Source organism: Manacus candei, unplaced genomic scaffold, assembly GCF_025592945.1.
Source record: "Manacus candei isolate 608988 ecotype Guabito, Panama unplaced genomic scaffold, ASM2559294v1 h1tg000067l, whole genome shotgun sequence".
NCBI lineage: Eukaryota > Metazoa > Chordata > Aves > Passeriformes > Pipridae > Manacus > Manacus candei.
Window position 1 is genome coordinate 3,676,783 of NW_026138115.1, and position 21,123 is coordinate 3,697,905.

At 37.1% G+C, this 21,123-nt stretch overlaps 1 protein-coding gene across 2 annotated transcripts in view; it reads left to right on the forward strand.

The window, feature by feature from the left end:
* The window catches only part of PPP4R3A (protein phosphatase 4 regulatory subunit 3A), a 44,672-nt gene extending 25,997 nt beyond the window's left edge, over positions 1-18,675 (forward strand). For both annotated transcript variants that reach the window (XM_051806612.1, XM_051806613.1), the window contains 11 exons: positions 4,510-4,587; positions 4,671-4,787; positions 5,225-5,341; positions 6,655-6,786; positions 6,876-6,978; positions 7,831-7,989; positions 9,123-9,292; positions 11,981-12,123; positions 14,654-14,844; positions 15,335-15,561; positions 17,817-18,675. In XM_051806612.1, the coding sequence (XP_051662572.1) occupies positions 4,510-4,587; positions 4,671-4,787; positions 5,225-5,341; positions 6,655-6,786; positions 6,876-6,978; positions 7,831-7,989; positions 9,123-9,292; positions 11,981-12,123; positions 14,654-14,844; positions 15,335-15,561; positions 17,817-17,930 (1,551 nt within the window). In that variant the 3' untranslated portion in view covers positions 17,931-18,675. The remainder of the gene's footprint in view (positions 1-4,509; positions 4,588-4,670; positions 4,788-5,224; positions 5,342-6,654; positions 6,787-6,875; positions 6,979-7,830; positions 7,990-9,122; positions 9,293-11,980; positions 12,124-14,653; positions 14,845-15,334; positions 15,562-17,816) is intronic.
* Positions 18,676-21,123: the final 2,448 nt, after the last annotated feature.

Here is a 21,123-nt window from a genome sequence, read left to right on the forward strand (position 1 = left end):
TTTCTGCCCAAAATGAATATGGAGGTGGAAAATGCGATGGAAGGTATGCTCTCTTCCCTGCTTAGGTGTTGTTGAGTTTCTTGGCTGGGTTTTTTTTGATAAAGGGATGTTTTTTGTCATTTATCTGTAATCACAGGCACAAAGTATCTGATCATCATCATGGCTAGGCTTTGCAAATGAAGATTTGGGAAGGGCTCTACCCACATTTGTTACAGGCATGCTGGTGGCTAAAAAGGCCAATACGAGATAGACATATCCGATTGCAAAAGGCACAGCAGAAAGACTCCTTGGATGGTATATTCTGCAAGGCACAATTCTTTCTGCGTTGTCTTTTCTCCTCAAGGGTGATCCTGCGTGCTTTCTCAAAAGCATCAGCAGCGTTGTAGATGGTGTGTCTCCAGACCTCCCGATTGGAGGCCAGAGTAGACCAGTTATGGTGATCAATATGGCCAAGGCTGAGATGTTGTTTCAGGGAGTCCTTGTATCTTCTCTTCGGGGCTCCTCTCTTGCGGCAGCCAGTGGCAAGTTCACCATAGAGCAGGATCTTAGGGAGGCGGTGGTCCTTCATCCTGGAGACGTGTCCTGCCCAGCGCAGCTGTGTTCTCAGCAACATGGCCTCGATACTTGTGACTGCTGCTTGTTCTGGAACAGATGTATTGGTCACATAATCTGACCAGTGGATGTTTAGGATTGTGCAGAGACAGCACAGCGTTGATGGAAGCGTTCTAGGAGACGCAGGTGGTGGCGGTAGATGACCCGTGATTCGGTTTCATATAAAAGAGTGAACAGTACAATGGCTGATCTGATAACTGAAAGTTAATTACATGTAAGAGAGGCCTGGTTTTGAAGAATCCTTTTTTAAGTGCCTTTTGAGAGGAGGAGAACTGCTTTGAAACTTGAATCACAAATGTAAATAGTGTCTTTTTTTGTGACCCTACTTTATATGTGGGTTTTCTTGCTTTTAAAGTCTTAAATGATTGAGGGAGTAGTTGGCCTGACTTGATTTTATCTTCATAAGTTTTGAAATGTATTAAATCCTAGAAGCATCTACGTAGATCTTGCAAAAGCGTAAATGAATATACTTGGCGTCTGGTGTACACATAGTTTAAGTGTTGCCACTCCTAATAATTTCTGTGCATGGGGAAAATAGCTAGATTGTACAATTACCCCATAAACTATCATTTGCAGTTTTGTTTTCTTGAAAAACAGTTGTGACCTTCACAGCTTCTAAGATACATCTAAATGTGTTCTGATACTTGTCTGTATGAAGAGGCCAAATACTGCAAAGTATTATGCATTTGCACTGTTTTCACTTCATAGGCGTGTTTTGGGTAATTTCTATAAGTTGGGGAAAAAAGAAAACATCTAAATTTGTGTAATTCCAGCATTCAGTGTTGGTGCTTTGTCACTTCTAAAATATGTGAACTCTGCCCTCAGACTGAGCGTTTCCATAGATTCTGGTAGTGCTGTTCAGGAATGTATCTTTAGATATGCTGCCCTTGACAGTAATTTTACAGGTTGAGAGAGACAACCTTGTATTTAGAATATTCATTGCAATCACAATTTTTCTATAAATGTGAGAGGACTAAGTTTTTTCTCATGTATAGCAACCTGTCTGCCTTTCATTAAGCATCTGGAATGAGATAAATGCTAAATGCTTTTCAGGGCTAAACCATAACTGTGAAGTTAGTAACAAGTTGTTTTTATTTTCTTACAATAACTGCCATTTACTGCATATTATCCATGTAAGGGTGGGATGTTTCAAACCACTCAGATTCATCTTAATTTGTCTGATTTTAAAAAGATCATGGTTTTTATGAGTCCTGGAGCTTTCAGATAATCTTATTAATTTGAAAGTACAATGTGTTTAATAGGGTTTGGGAGAGGACATGATATGGGGAATGTTTCAAAATTATATGTAATGCAGAATTGTAAAATATTATATTGCAGTATATGTTTGGAATGCTGAAAAATCATTACAGACCAAACTTCTGCAAATTCTTCTTGAAACATGAAGTGTCAGCATTGACACCTTTGTCACTTGCCAGTGTTAAAGTTCCCTCTACAAGTCCCAAGCCCAGTAACAGGGTGAGTGGGTTGCCCTTCGCTGCAGACAACCACCTCTTGAACTGGTTGGGGACGTGGCAGGATCCGGTCCCAGAGCTGAGCTGGGGTCCTGCCCTTGCCTTCCTGCCCAGCCAGGTCCTGCCTGTCCTGCTCTGCTGTGTAGTGCTGGAGGTGCAGCTTCCCCAGCCACCCCTGTCTCTGGTAACTGCAGTGGGTCATAAATGAGACCCCACATGTTACCAACAGAGCAGGGTCTCCTCTCCTTCCACATTTGGACTTAAAAATCCCAATTTGATACTTTGGGGAATATTGTATACTTTTTTTTTTAATGGAGAAGCACTCTAATCATGGCTCTTACATATTTAAATGCTGACGTCTCCATCATTTTTCCCCAGTGATTGTTCTGAGATATTTCTGTGATATTGACTTGCCGTTATTCTCACGTATTATGGAAGAGGTGAAAAGTTGATTTTACTCTGAGAATGGAAATAGGAGTTATGGTTTCCAGCTGGGGATAAGTGTACACCTTCTCCATAGTTTTCATAGCTAGGATTAGTTTTGCATCTTGATCAAAACAGAAAAAAGAGAAATGAAATCAAACTGTGTAGCCTTTTCTTAAATGCACTGCTAATCATGGGGAATAACCTGCATGTTCTTCAAAAAAACTTAAGTTTGAGGGGGGGTTGCTTTGGTTTCTGTTGGGTTTTTCTTTTATTTCAGTAAATAAGTATGTCAGTATCTCTGCTGTGGGTTAGTTATGTTGTGATATCTAATGAGTTAAATATTAGAACAGAAAATTTACAAAGCCGTGTAACAGCTGGATAGCAGGTAGTCCAATATCCTTGTATTCTCTCATCAAAACTAAAGTTTCTTGAAATCAAACACCTTAGTAGTTGTTTAGAACATGTTTGACTGTTGATATCTGAAAGTCAAACTTTACATCTCCTGTGCTTGATCCTCTAGAGTGAATTTTGGTACACTTCAAGTGAGACCTCTCTTGTCTCTTTTGTTTTGATTTTGAAGCAGTCAGAGAAATAGTGCCTGAAATTGTGTCCAGAAGTCCTTATTTTTTATTGTCACATGTTGTGACTGTTGGGTCAGGTTAGGAGCACAGCACAGCATCAGACAAGAGGAGCCGTGGCATATTCTAAATTTAGGGGTTACCTTACAGTGCAGTGAGATGCCTTGTAGGGCAGTAGCTCGTGCCAGCCTATTTTAGGTTTATCTGTGTTGTGCAGTGTCACGTAGAGATCCTGGATTGTGTTGTGGCAGTGTTATAGCAGCATTAGCAAGGTATGCTGTCAGAACTGAGGTATTCATTTTCTCAGCAGGGTTTCAAGGTGAGCCTGGATGAGGTACCGAGTTATTCACAACATAAGAGAGTTTTTGTGGATGTATCTGAAGTGCTTTCATGGTTTTGCTTTACACGGTGCAAACATAAGCAAAGTGATTTGGGTTTCTTGCACTGTGGCTTTGGGATGGAGGGATATTGCACATGGTGTTACTGACTTCACAAGAAAGAACACTGGCAGATTTCTGAAAAAATCTCTTCATATCTGATGTACAGGTATCTTTCTCAAGCAGGTGCTGTCTTAATTCTGTATAATACTGGGGAAAGGATGGTGCAAGGTTTATTTCTGTTTTAACAGTCTCCTAGTTCTTAGGAGTGTAAAGGTTATGGAAAGCTAAGTATTGCTGCTTCTTTCAATCAAAATATAGATTTCTAATGTGTTTGCTGCTGTTTGTAGTTTTGCTAAGGTACAGCAGCATGGAAAATAATGGAACAGTTTTTGATTGCTGCCAGCCAGAACACCCAATAAATGCTGTATATAGTAGGAACATTTGTTTTAATTTAGTTTCTAGAATTCAACCTTTTCACAGCATTGCGGAAGAATCTCACCCCGTTCCTGCAGCCCCCCCATCATCATGTCCTTGCTTTTGTTCTGCTGCAGAGATTTCATAACATTCCAAAGATATATATATGTGTGTGTGTGTGTGTGTGTGTGTGTGTGTGTGTGTGCGCAGGGCTGTGTGTGAGGTCATGTTTATAAATGTATGTAAACAGTTGAAGCAAGGATAGTGTGGTTTAAGGGGACAGGCATGTGACAAAGGGGAAGGAAGATAAAGAAGAAGTCATAGACAAAATGATGAGAGTTGCAGTAGAAAATAGAAAAAGAACAGCCAAAGGCAACACAACATATGTTGTAACCAAGAGTGAATTATTGGGGAGTGGAGTGGTGCTGAACATGATTGAAACTCAAAACCAAGATTCATATTAATTTGTTTGAAAATTGAATTAGAAAGCTGATACTGGTATGATTAACTACAGCATACAAGCATATGTTCTCTTAATTCCAGGAGGCATGGTTTAGAACTTTATGTTATACTTGGATGCCTTTTGATATTGTCAAATAAACAAATGGTATTGTTTTGCCTTTGTAGGAAGATGAAAAATTTCTGACAGACTTGTTTGCACAACTAACAGATGAAGCCACAGATGAGGAGAAAAGACAGGAATTGGTAAGAAATCTGTAAATATACATGAAAGGGACAGTTACCACAAAGGGACACCTGTATCTGACTGGTATATTCCTGGTTTTCAGGTAAATTTTCTGAAAGAGTTTTGTGCATTCTCACAAACACTGCAACCTCAAAACAGAGATGCATTTTTCAAAACCTTATCAAATATGGGCATACTGCCTGCACTAGAAGTCATATTGGTAAGTCATTTCAGTTCTATTTGTCATAACAATTTTGTTCATCTCCAGCGAGGTTTTTTTAAAAAGTAACTTCAGCACGAACTTCAGCAACTGGTTCTCTGCTGTGTTTGCTTCATTTGTCTTAGCTTAGCTCGAGCTAAAGCAGTTACAATATTACATTGGCATTCTTCTGGTTTTGTTTTCTTATTTGCTTTCCTATCTTTACATACTTTTTGGTGTACAGTTAAGTAAGAAAATAGAAGGGCAGCAAAACCATAAAATTTATTTTGCCCAACAATTGTTAAATGTACAGGGAAGCAGTGAGAGTTGACTCAGTTTTAGAATATGGTTTTAGCAATAATTAGGTATGACTTTTGAGTAAGAATTAAAGCTGTATGTTTTCTGGTTGCATTTAAGCCTTTCAAGGAAACATAAACGATTTTATTTGACTGTTCCAGGGTATGGATGATGCACAAGTACGAAGTGCAGCCACTGATATATTCTCCTATTTGGTTGAATACAACCCATCCATGGTACGAGAGTTTGTCATGCAGGAAGCGCAGCAGAATGATGATGTAAGTAGAGAGTCCCCAGAAATGTGTGTAGTGTTTTTGGAAATTACTGGTTTAGATTTATGACTCTATGATGACATGAGCCCTGGTTTTGAAGAAGTATGGGATATATAGTCATGATGGTAACAGGACACTGAACTACAATGCTTTTAGAAGTTCTGTTAGTCAGGTGACATGAGTGTTCACCTGTTCACAGATACTTGTTGCAGGTTACCATAAACCACCATTCTGGTTAACATCAGCAGTCAGACAGGCAAAACAAAATGTTTTGAACAATGTCCTCCTTAAAATGTGAAATATAAATTTCAGTCTTGATATTGGCATGTACATGTGTTTTTATTTTACATATGAGAAACCTGTGTTCAGTTTATTATCATACATGTTGAAAGAGGAATTATGGCCCTGAATGTTTAAGAACACTTGTTGACAGATTTTCCAAAGATCCTCTGTAACTGATTAATACAAAACGTTAGCACATAACTAGTGGCAAGAAAGGTATTTCAGAGTGGTATCCAGTGGAGTGAAAACGTTGTGCTGCCTTTTCCACAGAGGAGATAGTTAATGTTTTTTTCTTGGAACTGCCAAAAACATACCAGAGAACAGGAAGCTCCTAATGCTACTGCTTCTATACTGAAGAAAAGGGGACAGTGAATATTGCTAGTGGTTCCAGACACTTGTGTCTGATGCCTGTCTTCTTCTATGGGGAAGAGTGGTAACTAAGCAACTTCAGTTTAGGTATTCCTAAATGTAAATGTTATTCTTCATTTTCATGTGTTATTCTTGCTTTCTGCAAATACATGTTAGGGTTATTTTTAGGTGAAAATAATTTCATAAAGTTCAGTAGCATTATAAAATTTCCTGTTGTATGTTTGTGGAAATAAATGTTTTGGCATGTATTTTAAAGGGGGTTACAAATTAAAACTTCTTTATTCTGAAAGTGCTTCCAGAAATCAGTTGAATTTTGAGACTGTTCAGGATGTGCCTGTGTGCTTTTGATCTTTTGATGTTTCAGTTCAGACTAAATTTGAAATTAGATTGTTAATTTCATTACCATTTTTAGTTGCTTTAAAAGTTTCCTCTTCACTGCTTGCATTCTTCCTGTTGAACCACTGATCAGTATGTATCAGTGGTATGTAAAGTTAATTTGTTTTTCTTAAGTTTGGGGTTTTTTGTTTGGTAGTTGTTCACACTTCACAAAATTTTGCTAGAACACATTTTTAACCAGGCAGTAACCCTTTCAGAAGGTAATTTCAGATTTGGGAAAAGGGAGTAGCATTAGAATTGATTTTTGTCTTCTTTTTTTTTCCCCATGTTAGGATATATTGCTCATTAACCTCATTATAGAACACATGATTTGTGACACAGATCCAGAACTTGGAGGGGCAGTGCTACTCATGGGTTTGCTTCGTACTTTAGTTGATCCAGAAAATATGCTTGCCACTGCCAATGTAAGTAAATACCTTGAAATGAAATTATATTTGGGGTTCTCAGAGTATTTGATGATATGTTTTACATGTGGGTTTTTTTTATTCTTTAGAAAACAGAAAAGACAGAGTTCTTGGGTTTCTTCTACAAACATTGTATGCATGTTCTGACAGCCCCTTTATTGGCCAATACTACAGAGGACAAGCCTAGCAAAGGTAATGAATACCTGTCAAAGGACATTTTCTGTCTTAAAGAGAGTCTGAGATTGTGTTACATAGTTCAAAGTAAAGTGTTGATTCATGATTTAAGTCATTTGAATAACACATAAGCATAACAAGAGACCTGATTTATGAAGTGACATTTGCTGCAAATTTGGCTTCAGCAAAAATTAAAGTATTTTTATAGTTTGTGGGGACTCATGAGGCAGTTCAGTGACATAGACTTGTACACATGCATAAATGTTTTTTAAGGTCAGGGACTACCAGAGATGTTGCAACACTTCCCCTAAGAAGTGTGCTGAATTTGAGGGTATTGTTCCTACATTGGGCTAAGAAAACAAAGATCAATGATGAAGTAACTGTTCGTGCTGGCTACTAGCAGCAGTTTTTATCACAAGTATTAAAAGAGCCTGAGATATTTCTTGCATAGTAGTTTTGTTAAAAGGTATCATAGATCACAACTTTGGTTCAGACTTAGTCAAGGCACTGCATATGGGGTGATACTTTATGGTATAGATATGTGGACATCACAATGAGATTTGGTTAAATAAGCCTGACTGCTTGTGTTAGTGTTCAGTTCTGTACTCTTCAAACACCAGTTTAAGAAAATGTAGTTGTTTCTGTAGTTTAGGAGGTTTTCTGCCATATCTGTATTTATAGAAAATAATCCATAACAAACTTGTTCAATTTCTGTTTTAAAGACTAAACATATCCTGCAGCACGTCCCATAAACTGTCTGTGGGAATATACAAGAACTTGGAAATGTTTACCAGACTGGATATTTGAAGTTAGCTTCTGAAGGCACTATTCCAGATAAGTTTAATTATTTGGGTTTTGTTTCTATTCCAGATGATTTTCAGACAGCCCAGCTCTTGGCATTAATACTGGAATTGCTGACTTTCTGCGTAGAACATCATACCTACCACATAAAGAACTACATCATTAACAAAGATATCCTGCGGAGGGTACTCGTTCTCATGGCCTCGAAGCACGCTTTCCTGGCATTGTGTAAGTCTGAAAGCTAAGGAATAAACTGGTATTTTGTCAATGTGAAGTATTATGTGTCTTCATTCTGCTGGGAGAACACCGTTCATAGATTGTGACAAGTTATGATTGAATATGGAAATCATTTCAGTGGAGAGGTGATTTGAAAAGATGGTCTGTCAGTATTGAATATACTAAGAAAAGTGTTGTAAGCTTTGATATTTTTTAGTAGAAGTTATCAGAGGTACTTAATTAGAGATACAGCTACCTGAGTGCATTAAACTGCACAGAAATTCTGTGTGCTGCTCTTGAAACTCTGATAGTTTTTTGACCATGTGCAGCTCAGTAATGGCAAAGCAGCGTGACTTAATTCTGAAGGCAAGTAAGAGATTTTCTCCATAATTCTGTTGTGCACATAAGAGTTAAACAAAGCCTTAAACTGACTGAGCAGTACCATACAGTGAGAAGTACCTTTTAAATTTGTAACTGAATAACCTGCGTTTGATTTTAGATCTTTAATAATCTTTTTCCTGTACACCTAGTTGCTAAGCAAAATGGGCTGCCTTTTAATGAGATCATACTGTACTTTCTCGTGATACATGGACATTCTCTCACTTGTATATGGTTTGGAGTTTCAGAAAGAGCTTCAAACAGTTTGTAAATTAAGCCTTTGCCTTATTATGTGTGTGAAGAAAAGGTCATTTACCAATTTTAAAATGAGATAGTTTATATCCTAATCAAATAGAACTAATTAAATCTAATCAAACTTGCATTTGAATAATGGGAATGATAAGCGCATTTCTCAGTTCTTTACTGAGAAAATATTTTACCTTTACCATATGTAATTTAAAAATCAAAAATAACGCCTTTATATTAGTTATAAGATAGTTAATACTATATTATTTCTTCAGTGCACAGAGATAGTTTCATTTGTACAATTATGATGGAGGATTTTTTTATGCTAAAACAGATAAGTAATCTTCAACAGTGTAGTCAAGACTATAGAGAATCAGAGAACAGCTGAATGTATTACTTATTTCTGGTAGTGTACGGCTGTGTACAAACCAAGGTTGTAAATTGCTCTAACTAATGCTGAGTAATTTTTGCATTTTTTTCTTTTAAATTTAAAAATTCTTTTGACAACGCTTCTGTTTCAGGTGCCCTTCGTTTCAAGAGGAAGATAATTGGGCTAAAAGATGAATTCTACAACCGTTATATAATGAAAAGTTTTTTGTTTGAACCTGTGGTCAAAGCATTTCTAAATAATGGTTCCCGTTATAATCTGATGAACTCTGCCATAATAGAGATGTTCGAATTTATCAGAGTGGTGAGTGCTGTTACATGCTGAAGATAATTACTGTATTGTTTAGTCTTGTAATTCAATTTCTTTTTGCTTTTGCCCTAAATTATGCTATTATAATGGAACCATATGATACGTATTTATATAAACCTTCTTTTCTATCACCATTACATATTCGTACATGTTCTTTCCTACATTTAAACAGTACTGTTACTTGAAAATTAAATTCACTTGATAGTGTACTCACAGTACCCAGATTTGCAAAGGCAGCACTAATCAAGTTTCATCATGCAAATTGGATGGACTTGTTATGTATGACAGAAGTGTAATGTGAAACCAGTGCTACAAACCCATCAAATTTAACTCTCTTCTGTAATGACAATTCAATGGAATATGAAAATATACAGAAGAGATACCAGTCTTTTGATTATATTAACAGAGTGCTACAAAGTCCCTTCCATGGGGAGCCTCTTAAATATTCATGCCAGTTTGGCTGTCTGCACAGTACTGTTTCCTCCCTGTTGTTTGCATCCAGATTCTGACAGATGCTGTACAGACTGTAAATGTGGTAAGTGGGGCCAAGCTAGGCTGCAGACAGTTGTGGAGGAGTAAGTCACCAGGCCTTGTCACCTCTTGAAATCTTCAGTGCTGATCGTCTCTTTCCTTTTTGAGTTGGAACTCAAGATAATTTAAGGCTGAGATGACCTGATAGTCATAGCAGAGTTGGTTGAAAACTGGTTTTGAAGCTGTGAAAAAAGTTAATCCATATAGGTGACTGTGATTTGTGCTGTGCTGTATTGGATTTGTGTGGCAAGGTTTTATTGGGTGGCAGTTAAAGGAGTGGCATCTGGAGAACCTGCTAGAAGCTTCCCCTGTGTTCAGTAGAGCTAATGCCAGCTGGCTCCAAGATTACTGTGCCACTGGCCAAGGTTAGAGCAGAAATTCCTTGAAGACCATGAGGAGGTAGGATGTCCCCCTGCAGCCCATGGTGGACCCCACACTGGAGCAGGTGGATGCCCAAAGGAGGCTGTGACCTCATGGGAAGCCTGTGCTGGAGCAGGCTCCTGGCAGGACTGTGGTCCCATGGAGAGAGGAGCCCACACTAGAGCAGGTTTGCTGGCAGGACTTGTAACCCATGGGGGGACCCACAATGGAGCAGCCTGTTTGGGAAGGACTGCATGCCATGGAAGGAACCCACACAAGAGCAGTTTGTGAAGAACTGTAACCCATGGGAAGGACTCATGTTGGAGAAGTTTGTGAAGGACTGTCTCACATGGGAGAATGTGAGGAGTCCTGCTTCTGAGGAGGAAGAAGTGAAGGAGTGACAGAGACAATTTGTGATGAACTGACTGGAACCCCTGTTCCCTGTCCCCCTGCATCGTTTGGGGGAGGAGGTAGAGAAAATCATGAGTAAAATTGAGCCCAGGAAGAAGGGAGGGGTGGGGGAAGATATTTTTAAGATTTGTGTTTCTTTTGCATTGTCCTACTCTGATTTGATTGGTAATAAATTTAGTTAATTTCCCCAATTCGAATCTGTTTTGCCCTTGACAGTAACTAGTGAGTGATCTCTCCCTGTCCATATCTCAAACCGTGAGCCTTTCATTATATTTTCTCTCCCCTGCCCAGCTGAAGAGTGGAGTGATAGAGCAGCTTTGGTGGACACCTGGTGTCCAGCCAGGATCATACTAGCATGTATGGTCTCAGTACTCCATGAGATTGGGTGCTGATTCTACAGATCATACTATGGGAAAATAAATAACTCTTTTTTTTCTTATCCACCTTTTCACACAGATATCAAGGTTGCATTCCCAGACTACTTCTTGGTAGCTGTCAATAATTTTGTCCATTTTTTTTCATCCAAGTTTGTTTTTAAAGACAGCAAATTTTTAAAATGCATGTTTCTGTTGTTATTGGTGTATTACCGTTTACAAGAGATGACTTTTAAGCACATAACCAAAAAGATCACTTTTAAGCACATAACCCTTAGTGGATGGTAATTCGGGTGTTTATTCTGCAGTGCATTTCAAGGGCTGTGCATGGTTAAGAAAGCAAAACACTGCACAGGAGCAGTTTTCCTGCTGCAGTGTGCAGACCTGTGCTAGTCTCAGCTGCATAGAGTGGCTTTGGGCAGCCACAAAGCTAAACTGAAACAGCAGAAGGGTTGAGAAGCTTTTGTAAAGGACCTTCACCAATACTGCATAGCCACAAAGAAAAAAACTTGATGTTAGGTTCTGATGAAAAATAGCTTTCTTGTTCTCGATCTAAACAAATGCATTGAGTAGTTATTTTTACATAAGTAATTTATTTGCGACAAGGAAAGAAATAATATGAATGCCAAACCTGTATCTCGTAAACATGTTTTTAATTCAACAGGTACCAGTTAATCTATCAATATAAAAATATCTATAAGTTACAGTGGGAAAGGCATTTTAGAATTGGGTTTGGTGTGGGTTTTTTATCAGGTTTTGGGTTCTGTCATGTGTTTTGAAGAAGACACTTCCAGAAAATTTGATGCTGTTTTGCTAATTAAATATTTGACACTAGATTTTTAACTGCAGTTGTATGCTTAATGCTAGTTTTTGCATAAGCTAATTAATACAGTGCTTCATATGGCATATTTTAAAATAATTTCTCATTTCAGTTACCTTTTTATATTGTATTAAATAAATTCATTTGAATGAAAGTAAGTCACTTTATATTTGTTCATTCCTGTAGGAAGATATAAAATCGTTAACGGCTCACGTAATTGAAAATTACTGGAAGGCACTGGAAGATGTAGATTATGTGCAGACATTCAAAGGACTGAAACTACGATTTGAGCAACAAAGGGAAAGACAAGATAATCCAAAACTTGACAGGTAAAATGCACTCAATGCTCTTAATAGTATATTAATGTGTTAATTCCCCTTTCAGAATATTTGTGGATTGTTCTCTGATAGTGGGAAATGTACATAATTTAGATTCCTGCTTGCATCTCAAGCGTTGTCGAGTTTACTTGACTAAAAGTGGGATTTTCAAATGTGTTGCTGCAGATTTTTGATCAAATCAACTTTCAGCTAACATTAGTTGCTGGACTCCCAGTCATAATGCTTATTGGTCATATCCTAAACTTACGTACACTATTTTAATGAGGCTGGAAGCTACCGAGTATCCAGAGTTCATTTGTTTAAATAACGGATTTTCAATGCTGATTTGAATGATTGCTCAGTTTTGAATTACCATTCTGTGGATTTTTTCCTTTAAAAAATTCACATGTCAGATTTCCTTTTATTTTAGTTAGTTGTGGGAGTAGATATTCAGATAAGCTCTACCAAAATGCCTGAGAAGTAGAATATGCAGAGAAATTTTCAGAGAACACTTTTTTGTCACTTCTAGAGCTGCTGATGGAGTAAAAAGCAATCTGATGTAACACTTGAATCACACTTTCTGTTGCTTGCCAGAGCAAAAGTTCCTTTTCTTAATATGCAGTAACCCAAGGTTAAAAGGCTGTCCAGTGTCATTAAAACAAGATAGACTGCTTGTGTGAATAGATGAGTTACTCTTAAGAATTGTTAGCAAGACCTGTTCTTGTTCTGCTGTCTTGAATTAGTTTGAGAAAACATTAAAAAATTAATCCTGATTAGTCCTACAAGGACATCTTAAAATCTCAGACTTTTATTTCCTGCCACAAGATTTCTTAACCAGTATTTAAATTTGAGACTTGTACAATTAAAATAAAGAGTATAAGTCTACATCTATTTTAAAATGTTGAAGCACTTCCAAGAGCATGTGTAGGACCTGCAATTTTGAGTACTAATGTTTTATAGGTGAGATGATGTTATTTTGGCTTGTGTCATCTAAGCTTATCACTTAAACAGCTGTGAAATTCAAGCCTATGATTCTTACTTAAATTAATCCATGTGTTGGAAAGAACAGCCAGCTGTAATTCAGTAATTTCTATCCAGTATAGCAAGTAAAACATTAGTCTTTTCTTGGCTTCAGTTGAGCTAAGGGGTTGTGTATAGTTGTGCTGCATGAGTTTATCCAACAGAAAATAGAGCTTCAAGAGGTCTGGAGCTCAGCCAGCTCGGTTTTTACCTTCTTCCTACATCGGATATAGTGGCTGCACAAGTCCTGTCACAGTCAATGTAATTTCTTAAGTCAAACCCCAGAAATATTAACATGAAAAAATAACAAGAATCTATTTACATATTTTAGCAAAGAATAGTTTGGTAAGGAAGGAGACCGACATTTTGTTGGCATGGGCCATAAAAGTATTCAGAAGAGTTCCACTTAAGTCACAGTTTTGCGCTACAAGCAGAACTCAAGGTTAAATGCAGTGTAAAATGATGCAGGATGTATAGATCCAGATGATAATGCTGGCAAGCAGCTTACCCAGAACTAGATTTATTTTTAAAAGTGTATTTAGCATTCTTATTAAATACCTTGTAATTTCCTAATTTTTCCCCTTCTGGCTTTTTCGTGCAGTCATTAATGCAAGACCCTTTCTCTAAACAGAAGGGTTTAGGTTGTATTATTAACATTTTGATCCCAGTAACAGAGATTTTATGAAAAATATTAAATTTCAGCCAGTAAGTTGTGAAGTGCTTCATCAAGGGTTTCATGATTCTGTTGGAAATTGAGTGTTAAAATGAACATCTAGCAATGAAAAGAATGTTTTCAACCTCTCTTCCACTTCTTCTTCACCATTCTTCAAGGGGCACATCCCTGTCCCAAGACCATAATACAGCTTCTGTGAGAAAAGAGAAAAGGAAGGCTGAACTGAGATAAACCAGCACTAATAATAGATCAAATGGGGGTTGGAGTAGCACCTCATATCCAGGGCTCTGAAGAATGGAAAATACTGATACTGACCAAAAATTGTAACAGGTTGATGTGGCAGAGAGAGATAGCTGTCTTTTTAATGTATCTGTTTAAAACTGGAGTAATATTTAAGTTAGGTTTTTATTTGATTTTCCTTGTTTAACATGTTGGACCCTGAATACTGACAGATTACAAAGTATTTTCAGAGGAAAAGTCTATAGTTTCTAAACTCTTTGTTTTACAACTTTTTATCAGTGCAGACTGGCAAACCAAGCCTGAATGCAACACTTCAGTGAGATTTATCAAAATTACTTCTAATAATACTGTTTATAAGCTACAAAATTTTGCACAGATAGTCTGAAAGTGCTGTTAGCAGAGTTGTACCACATTTGATTTATATAGAAAAGTTTTTAATGATACTTGCTTTGAAAAGACAAAGGTTCACATTACAGAATGATTTGCTGGTGTTTTTTATTGCTCTACAATGTATGTAGCTGTACACTGTCACTGTAACTGTGGAGCAGAAGTTTTATTATTAATGAGTTGATTTTTGAACCTAAACTTTTAAAACTTACTGTTCTGTAGCATGCGCTCCATTTTGAGAAACCACAGATACAGAAGGGATGCAAGAACCCTGGAGGATGAGGAGGAAATGTGGTTTAATACTGATGAGGATGATATGGAAGATGGAGAGGCAGTGGTGCCCCCTTCTGACAAACCTAAAAATGATGAGGATATTATGGACCCTATCAGTAAATTCATGGAAAGAAAAAAATGTAAGTGATGAGAAGATGAGTGCCATAACTTGTATTATTTTAGTCCTACTGCAATGAAGGATTTGCATGTATTTATTCTGAAGCTTGTAGATTTTGAAATTGTGACATCAAGTTGGTGGAACACCCCTTTAAAACAGTTTTGTTATCTTTAAAAGCAGAACAATACAAAACGTTGTTGTTGTTGATTTCTTAAGGCATTTCAGTGATCTTAGCTGATAGTTGAGTTTTCCTGTGTTTTATTCAGGTTTATAATTAAAAATTTTCTTTATAATGTTCAGGTGATATCATTCATAGAACAAAAGTGTTCATTCCTGGCCAGTGGCAACAGCTGGTAGGTGTAGGTACAGTAGTATGGAAAAAAAGTCTATGATGACTCACTTTACTGAGTTGTACATAAAGTATTAAGCCTTTTTCCACACAGTAAAGTGATTTGTAATTAAGTGTTTCATTCAGTAACTTTTGCCTTTTCTTTTTCCTTTTCCCCCTCCAGTGAAAGAGAGTGAAGAAAAGGAAGTTCTTCTGAAAACTAACCTTTCAGGTCGTCAGAGCCCAAGTTTCAAGCTTTCTTTTTCCAGTGGTACAAAATCTAATCTTACCAGCCAGTCATCTGCAAGTAATCTGCCTGGATCCCCTGGGTCCCCTGGGTCTCCAGGGTCCCCTGGCTCACCAGGATCAGTTTCTAAAAGCACATCTCAGATGGCAGCTATTACAACTAAGGTAATTTTCAATTAGGTTGACTTCACTGTTATAGAGTAGGAATTTTCTTTAGCATCTGTCTCACATTTGTGTGAATTCTGGCACGTTAAGCACCAATGGACTGTCTGGTTTGTGTGAACTTATTGTTTGGCCTTCAGCAATTTTAACGAGATCTGCTGTATATAGAAGAAATAAGAGATCTTTTAATGCCCAAACTCTTCAAGCAGGAAGCACACCGCTGGCTGCTCTTAGCAGTGATATTCACTGTGAAATACAGATAACACTTTACTTTTATTAAATTGCACAGGGATATTTGGCAGGTAAAAATACAGAAATATTTTGGAAACATGGCCAAAAGTTTGCTAGATTCTACAATGTCCTGCCACACCCATTGAAGATTTCTGCTCTCACCATTTTTAATATTGTTCAGATTACATAACTGGCATTTGTGAAAGAAAGAAATTGTATTGGGGATGGTTACTGTAAGGCAAAACAATTTTTAATATCCTAGTGAGACTTTTTTACCATTTAAACTAACATATAGCTTTGGTTTGGAGCATATTGTAGTAATAGAAGAAAGTCCCTTTAAAAGAGTATTACAGCTTGCAGTAAATATTCAAAACTAACATTTTAAAGTACATTTTAGGACACTGTTAGATTTTATCAGATTTTTGGCTAAAACTATTTAAACCAAGTCAGAGAAATAGTGACTGGTGTTTTCCCAGCACAGGGGGCCAGATGGGATAGTGTTGATACGGGGTAGTTCAGATAATGAACATTTATTTTCATAACACGTGTTTGCATTTCTGAAAGGTCAGGTACGTATACCACTTGTCACATAGCCTTGGAATAACTCTGATTCATCCTTGTTTTTTAATGCCACCATACTGCTTGTTCACCTAACTTCTAGTGAAGGTAAATGGCGGGTTAAGTTTTTTTCTTTCTTCTAATTGAACATGGCTTAAGAGTTTGTATTTGGATTGCCTTCTGTTGAAAACACTTGAATTAGAAGAGTTTTGCTGATAGAAGAACTAAAGGAACACTTCCTCTAAATCCGTCTGTGGAGGAAACTCCTTGCATAACCCAAGAGTTATTTAAGCACTTTTTAAAAGGGAAAAAAATCAGTTCAGTTTATTAGAGGCTTGTTCTCTCCCAGACAGTGTAATTCCTTGAGTCTGAAATGGAGTCTCTACATATGGAACATATTGCATACAGTATTGGCTCCAAAAAGTCAAATAGTGGTGGCAGAAGAAAAATGTTCAGGTTACACTGAGTATGCAGAGCACTGAAAAACCACTTGTGGATTCAGGCATAAGGTACATTCTTTCAGAGTAAAATGTGCCGCAGTCACAAACCAGAAAAGTGTTGAAATTGGGTTTTTCATTAATTATCTGATGCTCCTGTTTTAGGGGTAGTATCCTCAGTGCTGTTGTTGTATGTGACTGTACAGAATGTGTGTAATGTTTTTGCAAGTTGTCTTTTGGTAGACAGTTGACTGAAATTTTCTGGTTTGGATGTCCTTCATTAGGCACCTGAATAAGTAGTAGGATCTTTGAGTAAAGTATCAGTAACTGCCATTGTTAATTAAATGCTGGTTAAGCTTCAGAAATTGCAGCATAGTTAGAGGAAGTTTCAGAAGTTTATGCTGCTTCTTCATGGTTCTAGAGCTGCCTAATCTTAAAAATTTGTGGTTATTTGAAATACAGGGAAGGTTTTAATGCTACTAGATACATTTTCATTTTCAGCTGATAACTTATTTAAACTTCATAACCTGTACACCTCATCCCATTGTCTTACTCAAAAAAAATCTTTAAGCTACTACACATTTAAACTAACTTTTCTGAAGACAGACTGTGTTCTAAAAGTATCATAACTCAAAAATTGAAATTCAGAGGATATTCTGTATTTGTTTCTGAAGTGCTTCCAAATCGCTCACTGCAGTCAGCTGTGCTCAGTAAAAATAGAATTTACATCTTCACAGATGGAGCTGCAGTGACACTCAGCAAAACTAAGATTTTTGACTTCACTTTAATTTCAACTGGAAATACTTCCAGTTGGATAGGTAAAACCCCATTTTGGATTTATTAATTTAAAAATTTTCAGATAGTGTCATTCATACTGAAGGATTTCTTTTTGTTCTGCTTCGTTTTATTCAAAACCTCCTGAACCAGAATGCTTATGGCAATATTCTGTGCAGACATCATGTTCCAATACAAATGTGAAGTATGGATGTGCAAACATTTTCTTAATTATAGTAGTTGTGTTTGTCTTCGTAGGGAGGCCTCGTTGGGCTTGTAGATTATCCTGATGATGATGAAGAGGATGATGAAGATGAAGATAAAGAGGAAACTTTACTTTTGTCAAAGAAAGCAAAGCTTGAGTCATCATAATGGCAACTGCTGAAGAACATTACCAGTTGGGGAAGGATATATTTTCCAAAAACAAAACAAACCCACAGCAAAGCAGCAATCTTTTGTGAATTACTGTCTGTGACACAGATAAACCTATACAAATGGATTTCTGCCAATCAAGTGCCAATTCAAAGGAGCAGAAGAAGGAGAAATACTTCGTTTAGGGGAAAGACTTATGCCTTTGAGCTCTCCAGCTTGGACCACATGTTGCCCTTTTCTCAGGGAAGGAAATGGAAAACAAAACAAAACAAAAAAAAAAGCCAACAGGGCAGGAGTTTTGTTAGTGGAACTCTGGATTGGCTGGTCAGTTGCTACAATCAGAATATGCTTTCTTGGACCATGTATGAGACTTCTGAAGAAAAGGCGGGTTTTGCCATAATTCTTCACTAGTTAGAATGCCAGCAGTTTCTTTGTAAAAAAGAGACCTGCCTTTGAAATCGTACATTCTGAACATTTTACTCAAGCTACAACAGGTTTTAAAAACCTCTACGGGGGAGGGCCGAATATAAAGTTTCCTCTTTTTTTTTAAATCTGTTCCCTTTGCCCTTTAAACTGCAGAAATTTTTTTTGAGGTGGGGGATTTGTTTGTCCCTTCTTGATTAAAGATTGAGTGGAATTCTAGATGTGGTCACTTTTGTGTCATAATTTTTTTTTGCCCCCCTGAGTGTATGCTTAGTTGTTGAGTATATATTTGGGACCATTAAAATTTTTTGATGTAATATAATCTCACTGTTGTGCTGGTACCTGTTTCACACTGTGTAATTTTGTTCTGCATCACAGTTCTTAATATGTTTAGGATTTTATGGAAGATGGTATAGTTTTTATTGGAAAAAAAAAAATCTTACCACAATGTGCATAAAAGCAATAACTATTTTGTGACTAAATATTTTATATTAAATTTTACATCAGCAACTGTTGAGAGAAGAATCAGGGAAATAGGGTGAAATAAAAAAATTGAAACCTATAAATAGGAAATTAGTATTCCAAAGAGATTTTGAAATTTCATAACTCAGAACAATGATGGTAACTAACTCATCAAAATGCAAGATGGATGATTTAGGAATACCAATATATTGACTCATTTGACTTAGAAAAATAAAAAAGAAATAATTTAAGCTGAAGGAAAATGGCATTAGTGGTATTTTTTAAAAATATCTGATTCCCTTTGGAATACCAGTTTTAGTGAATGAAAGGTGGTTGTAGAATAAACTTTTTACAAGGATACCATCTTTTGAAATTTTTTCTAATAGTCAGTTGAAAAACAGCAATTAAACTTTTGGTCTAACTCAATGACTATGTTCTTTCCCCTCTTCCAGAAAATCTAAATAATATTAGTTATTAATTTGAAACTAGGCATTATATCCCACTTCCTTACTCCTTTTACAGAAGATAGCTTTGCACAGCAGTGCTTCCCATGAAGGGGAGTTTATTCAGTTCTTTGCAAACAAGAGACCCTTTCTTACATATATTTTCAGGAGCTGGTTTCCTTTCAGACATTCAAAGCACCAGTTTTGCAACAATCACAATATTATGTATTAACGTTTCATATACAAATAGAAATAAGAGAAATGAAGATCTGAGGTGGGACCACACCCAAGAGTAGATTAGCACTTTGTTTCTAAACGTTGTACATTGTGTGGGAGATTCTCTGCCAGCTACAAAAGCCAAAGCTTTTGTGCTCAGACTTTGTGAATACATCCCAGCCATTTCAGATTTAAATAAGAGTGTGCATTGGGGAAAAATGATTAGCCATCTTTTCCTCAAAAAGTTCATTTGTAATCACTTTCTAAGATTGAGTCTTTGCAATGTGTTTGAAATGTCTGTGACAGGGCAGTTCTCAGCAGTAGATTTTACACAGAGGCCAGCAGTTGTGCAGGTGGTCACTGCAGGATTAGATACAACCTGCTGCTGCAGCGGGAGAGTCGCTGGGCTGTCTCAACAACCTGCCTGAAACCTGATTTTTGCAACTTGAGTATCAGAGCAGACATCATAATAAGGAAATCTGTAATTTTGCAGGTTTTCTTAATTAGCCTGAACCTAAATCTATCCCAAGCTGCCAAACCTTCCTTGAGCATAAAGCTCTCCAAATTTATCCATATAGTCATCTTTATGTCCTCCACACTGTATATCAGGAAGTCTTTCTTCTGAGGTGGTCAGAGGACATTTTTTGTTAATGTTTTTCTGTTCCTTCGGAAATGGAGAGCTTGGATCTTGTGATGTTTGATGCCTGCAGTCTTCCAAATGTTCAAATATGTTCATAATATTTTTAGGAATCTTGGATTTCAGACTCTTAGTACTTGAAGTACTGCATTTAACAGAAGAAATACTATCCTGAAGTAACTGAGTTTGGTCAAAATTATAATGAAAGAAGGAATATTTTTGAACTTTTTTATATTTTTATGAAGCTCTATAGGACTGGTAAAACATTAAGCTGCACGTCTTTTAATGCTGTCTGACTTGTATTTAGGTGGTTAGTTGTCTTCCCAGTTATCTAATGCTTGTGGCCTGATTGGACATGTCTACACTTTGACGTTGTATTCATGGAAGTTGGGAGTAGTCAGAAAATAGGTGAGTGGTGAGTATGCTCTTGCCCAGTAATGTTCACTTTTGTATTCCTGAAAATCTTGAAATGTATTTTGGGGTGGTGGGGGAGGAAATACTGGGATTGTGAGAAGTGATGGATAATTACAAAAGTGGGCTTGAGTTAAGAGGTGGAAAAAATTACATTAGGAAACAGTGTTTCATTATAGATCTTTCTCTGGGCTGATTTTTTAAAATTATTTGTCTGCACCCCAGGAGAGCTGCATGTATATTGTACTACACGTGGCTCAGTTGTCTTAATTGCATTTTAATTGTGTCCTGAAGTATGGGTAAACCCTTCAGTGTTGTACAGGCAAGGTCCAAGGTCCTTGAGTCATCGGCCCCTGTATTCCTTCAGTGGCTGAAAGACTTGATGCTGGTTACTCTGATGTATGCTTCCCACCTTTGAGCCTAGGTTTACCAGGAATACCAGACAAAATGTATGCGGAGTACCTGGTCCCCCAAGGAACCCATACACTAATGAAAGTAATTCCAGGTGATCTGGAATATTTCCAGTTTTTTTTCTACTGTATACAGAGCGTGGCTGCATTCAGGTTAACAGCGCACATCACCAGAAAAACAGATCTCCCCT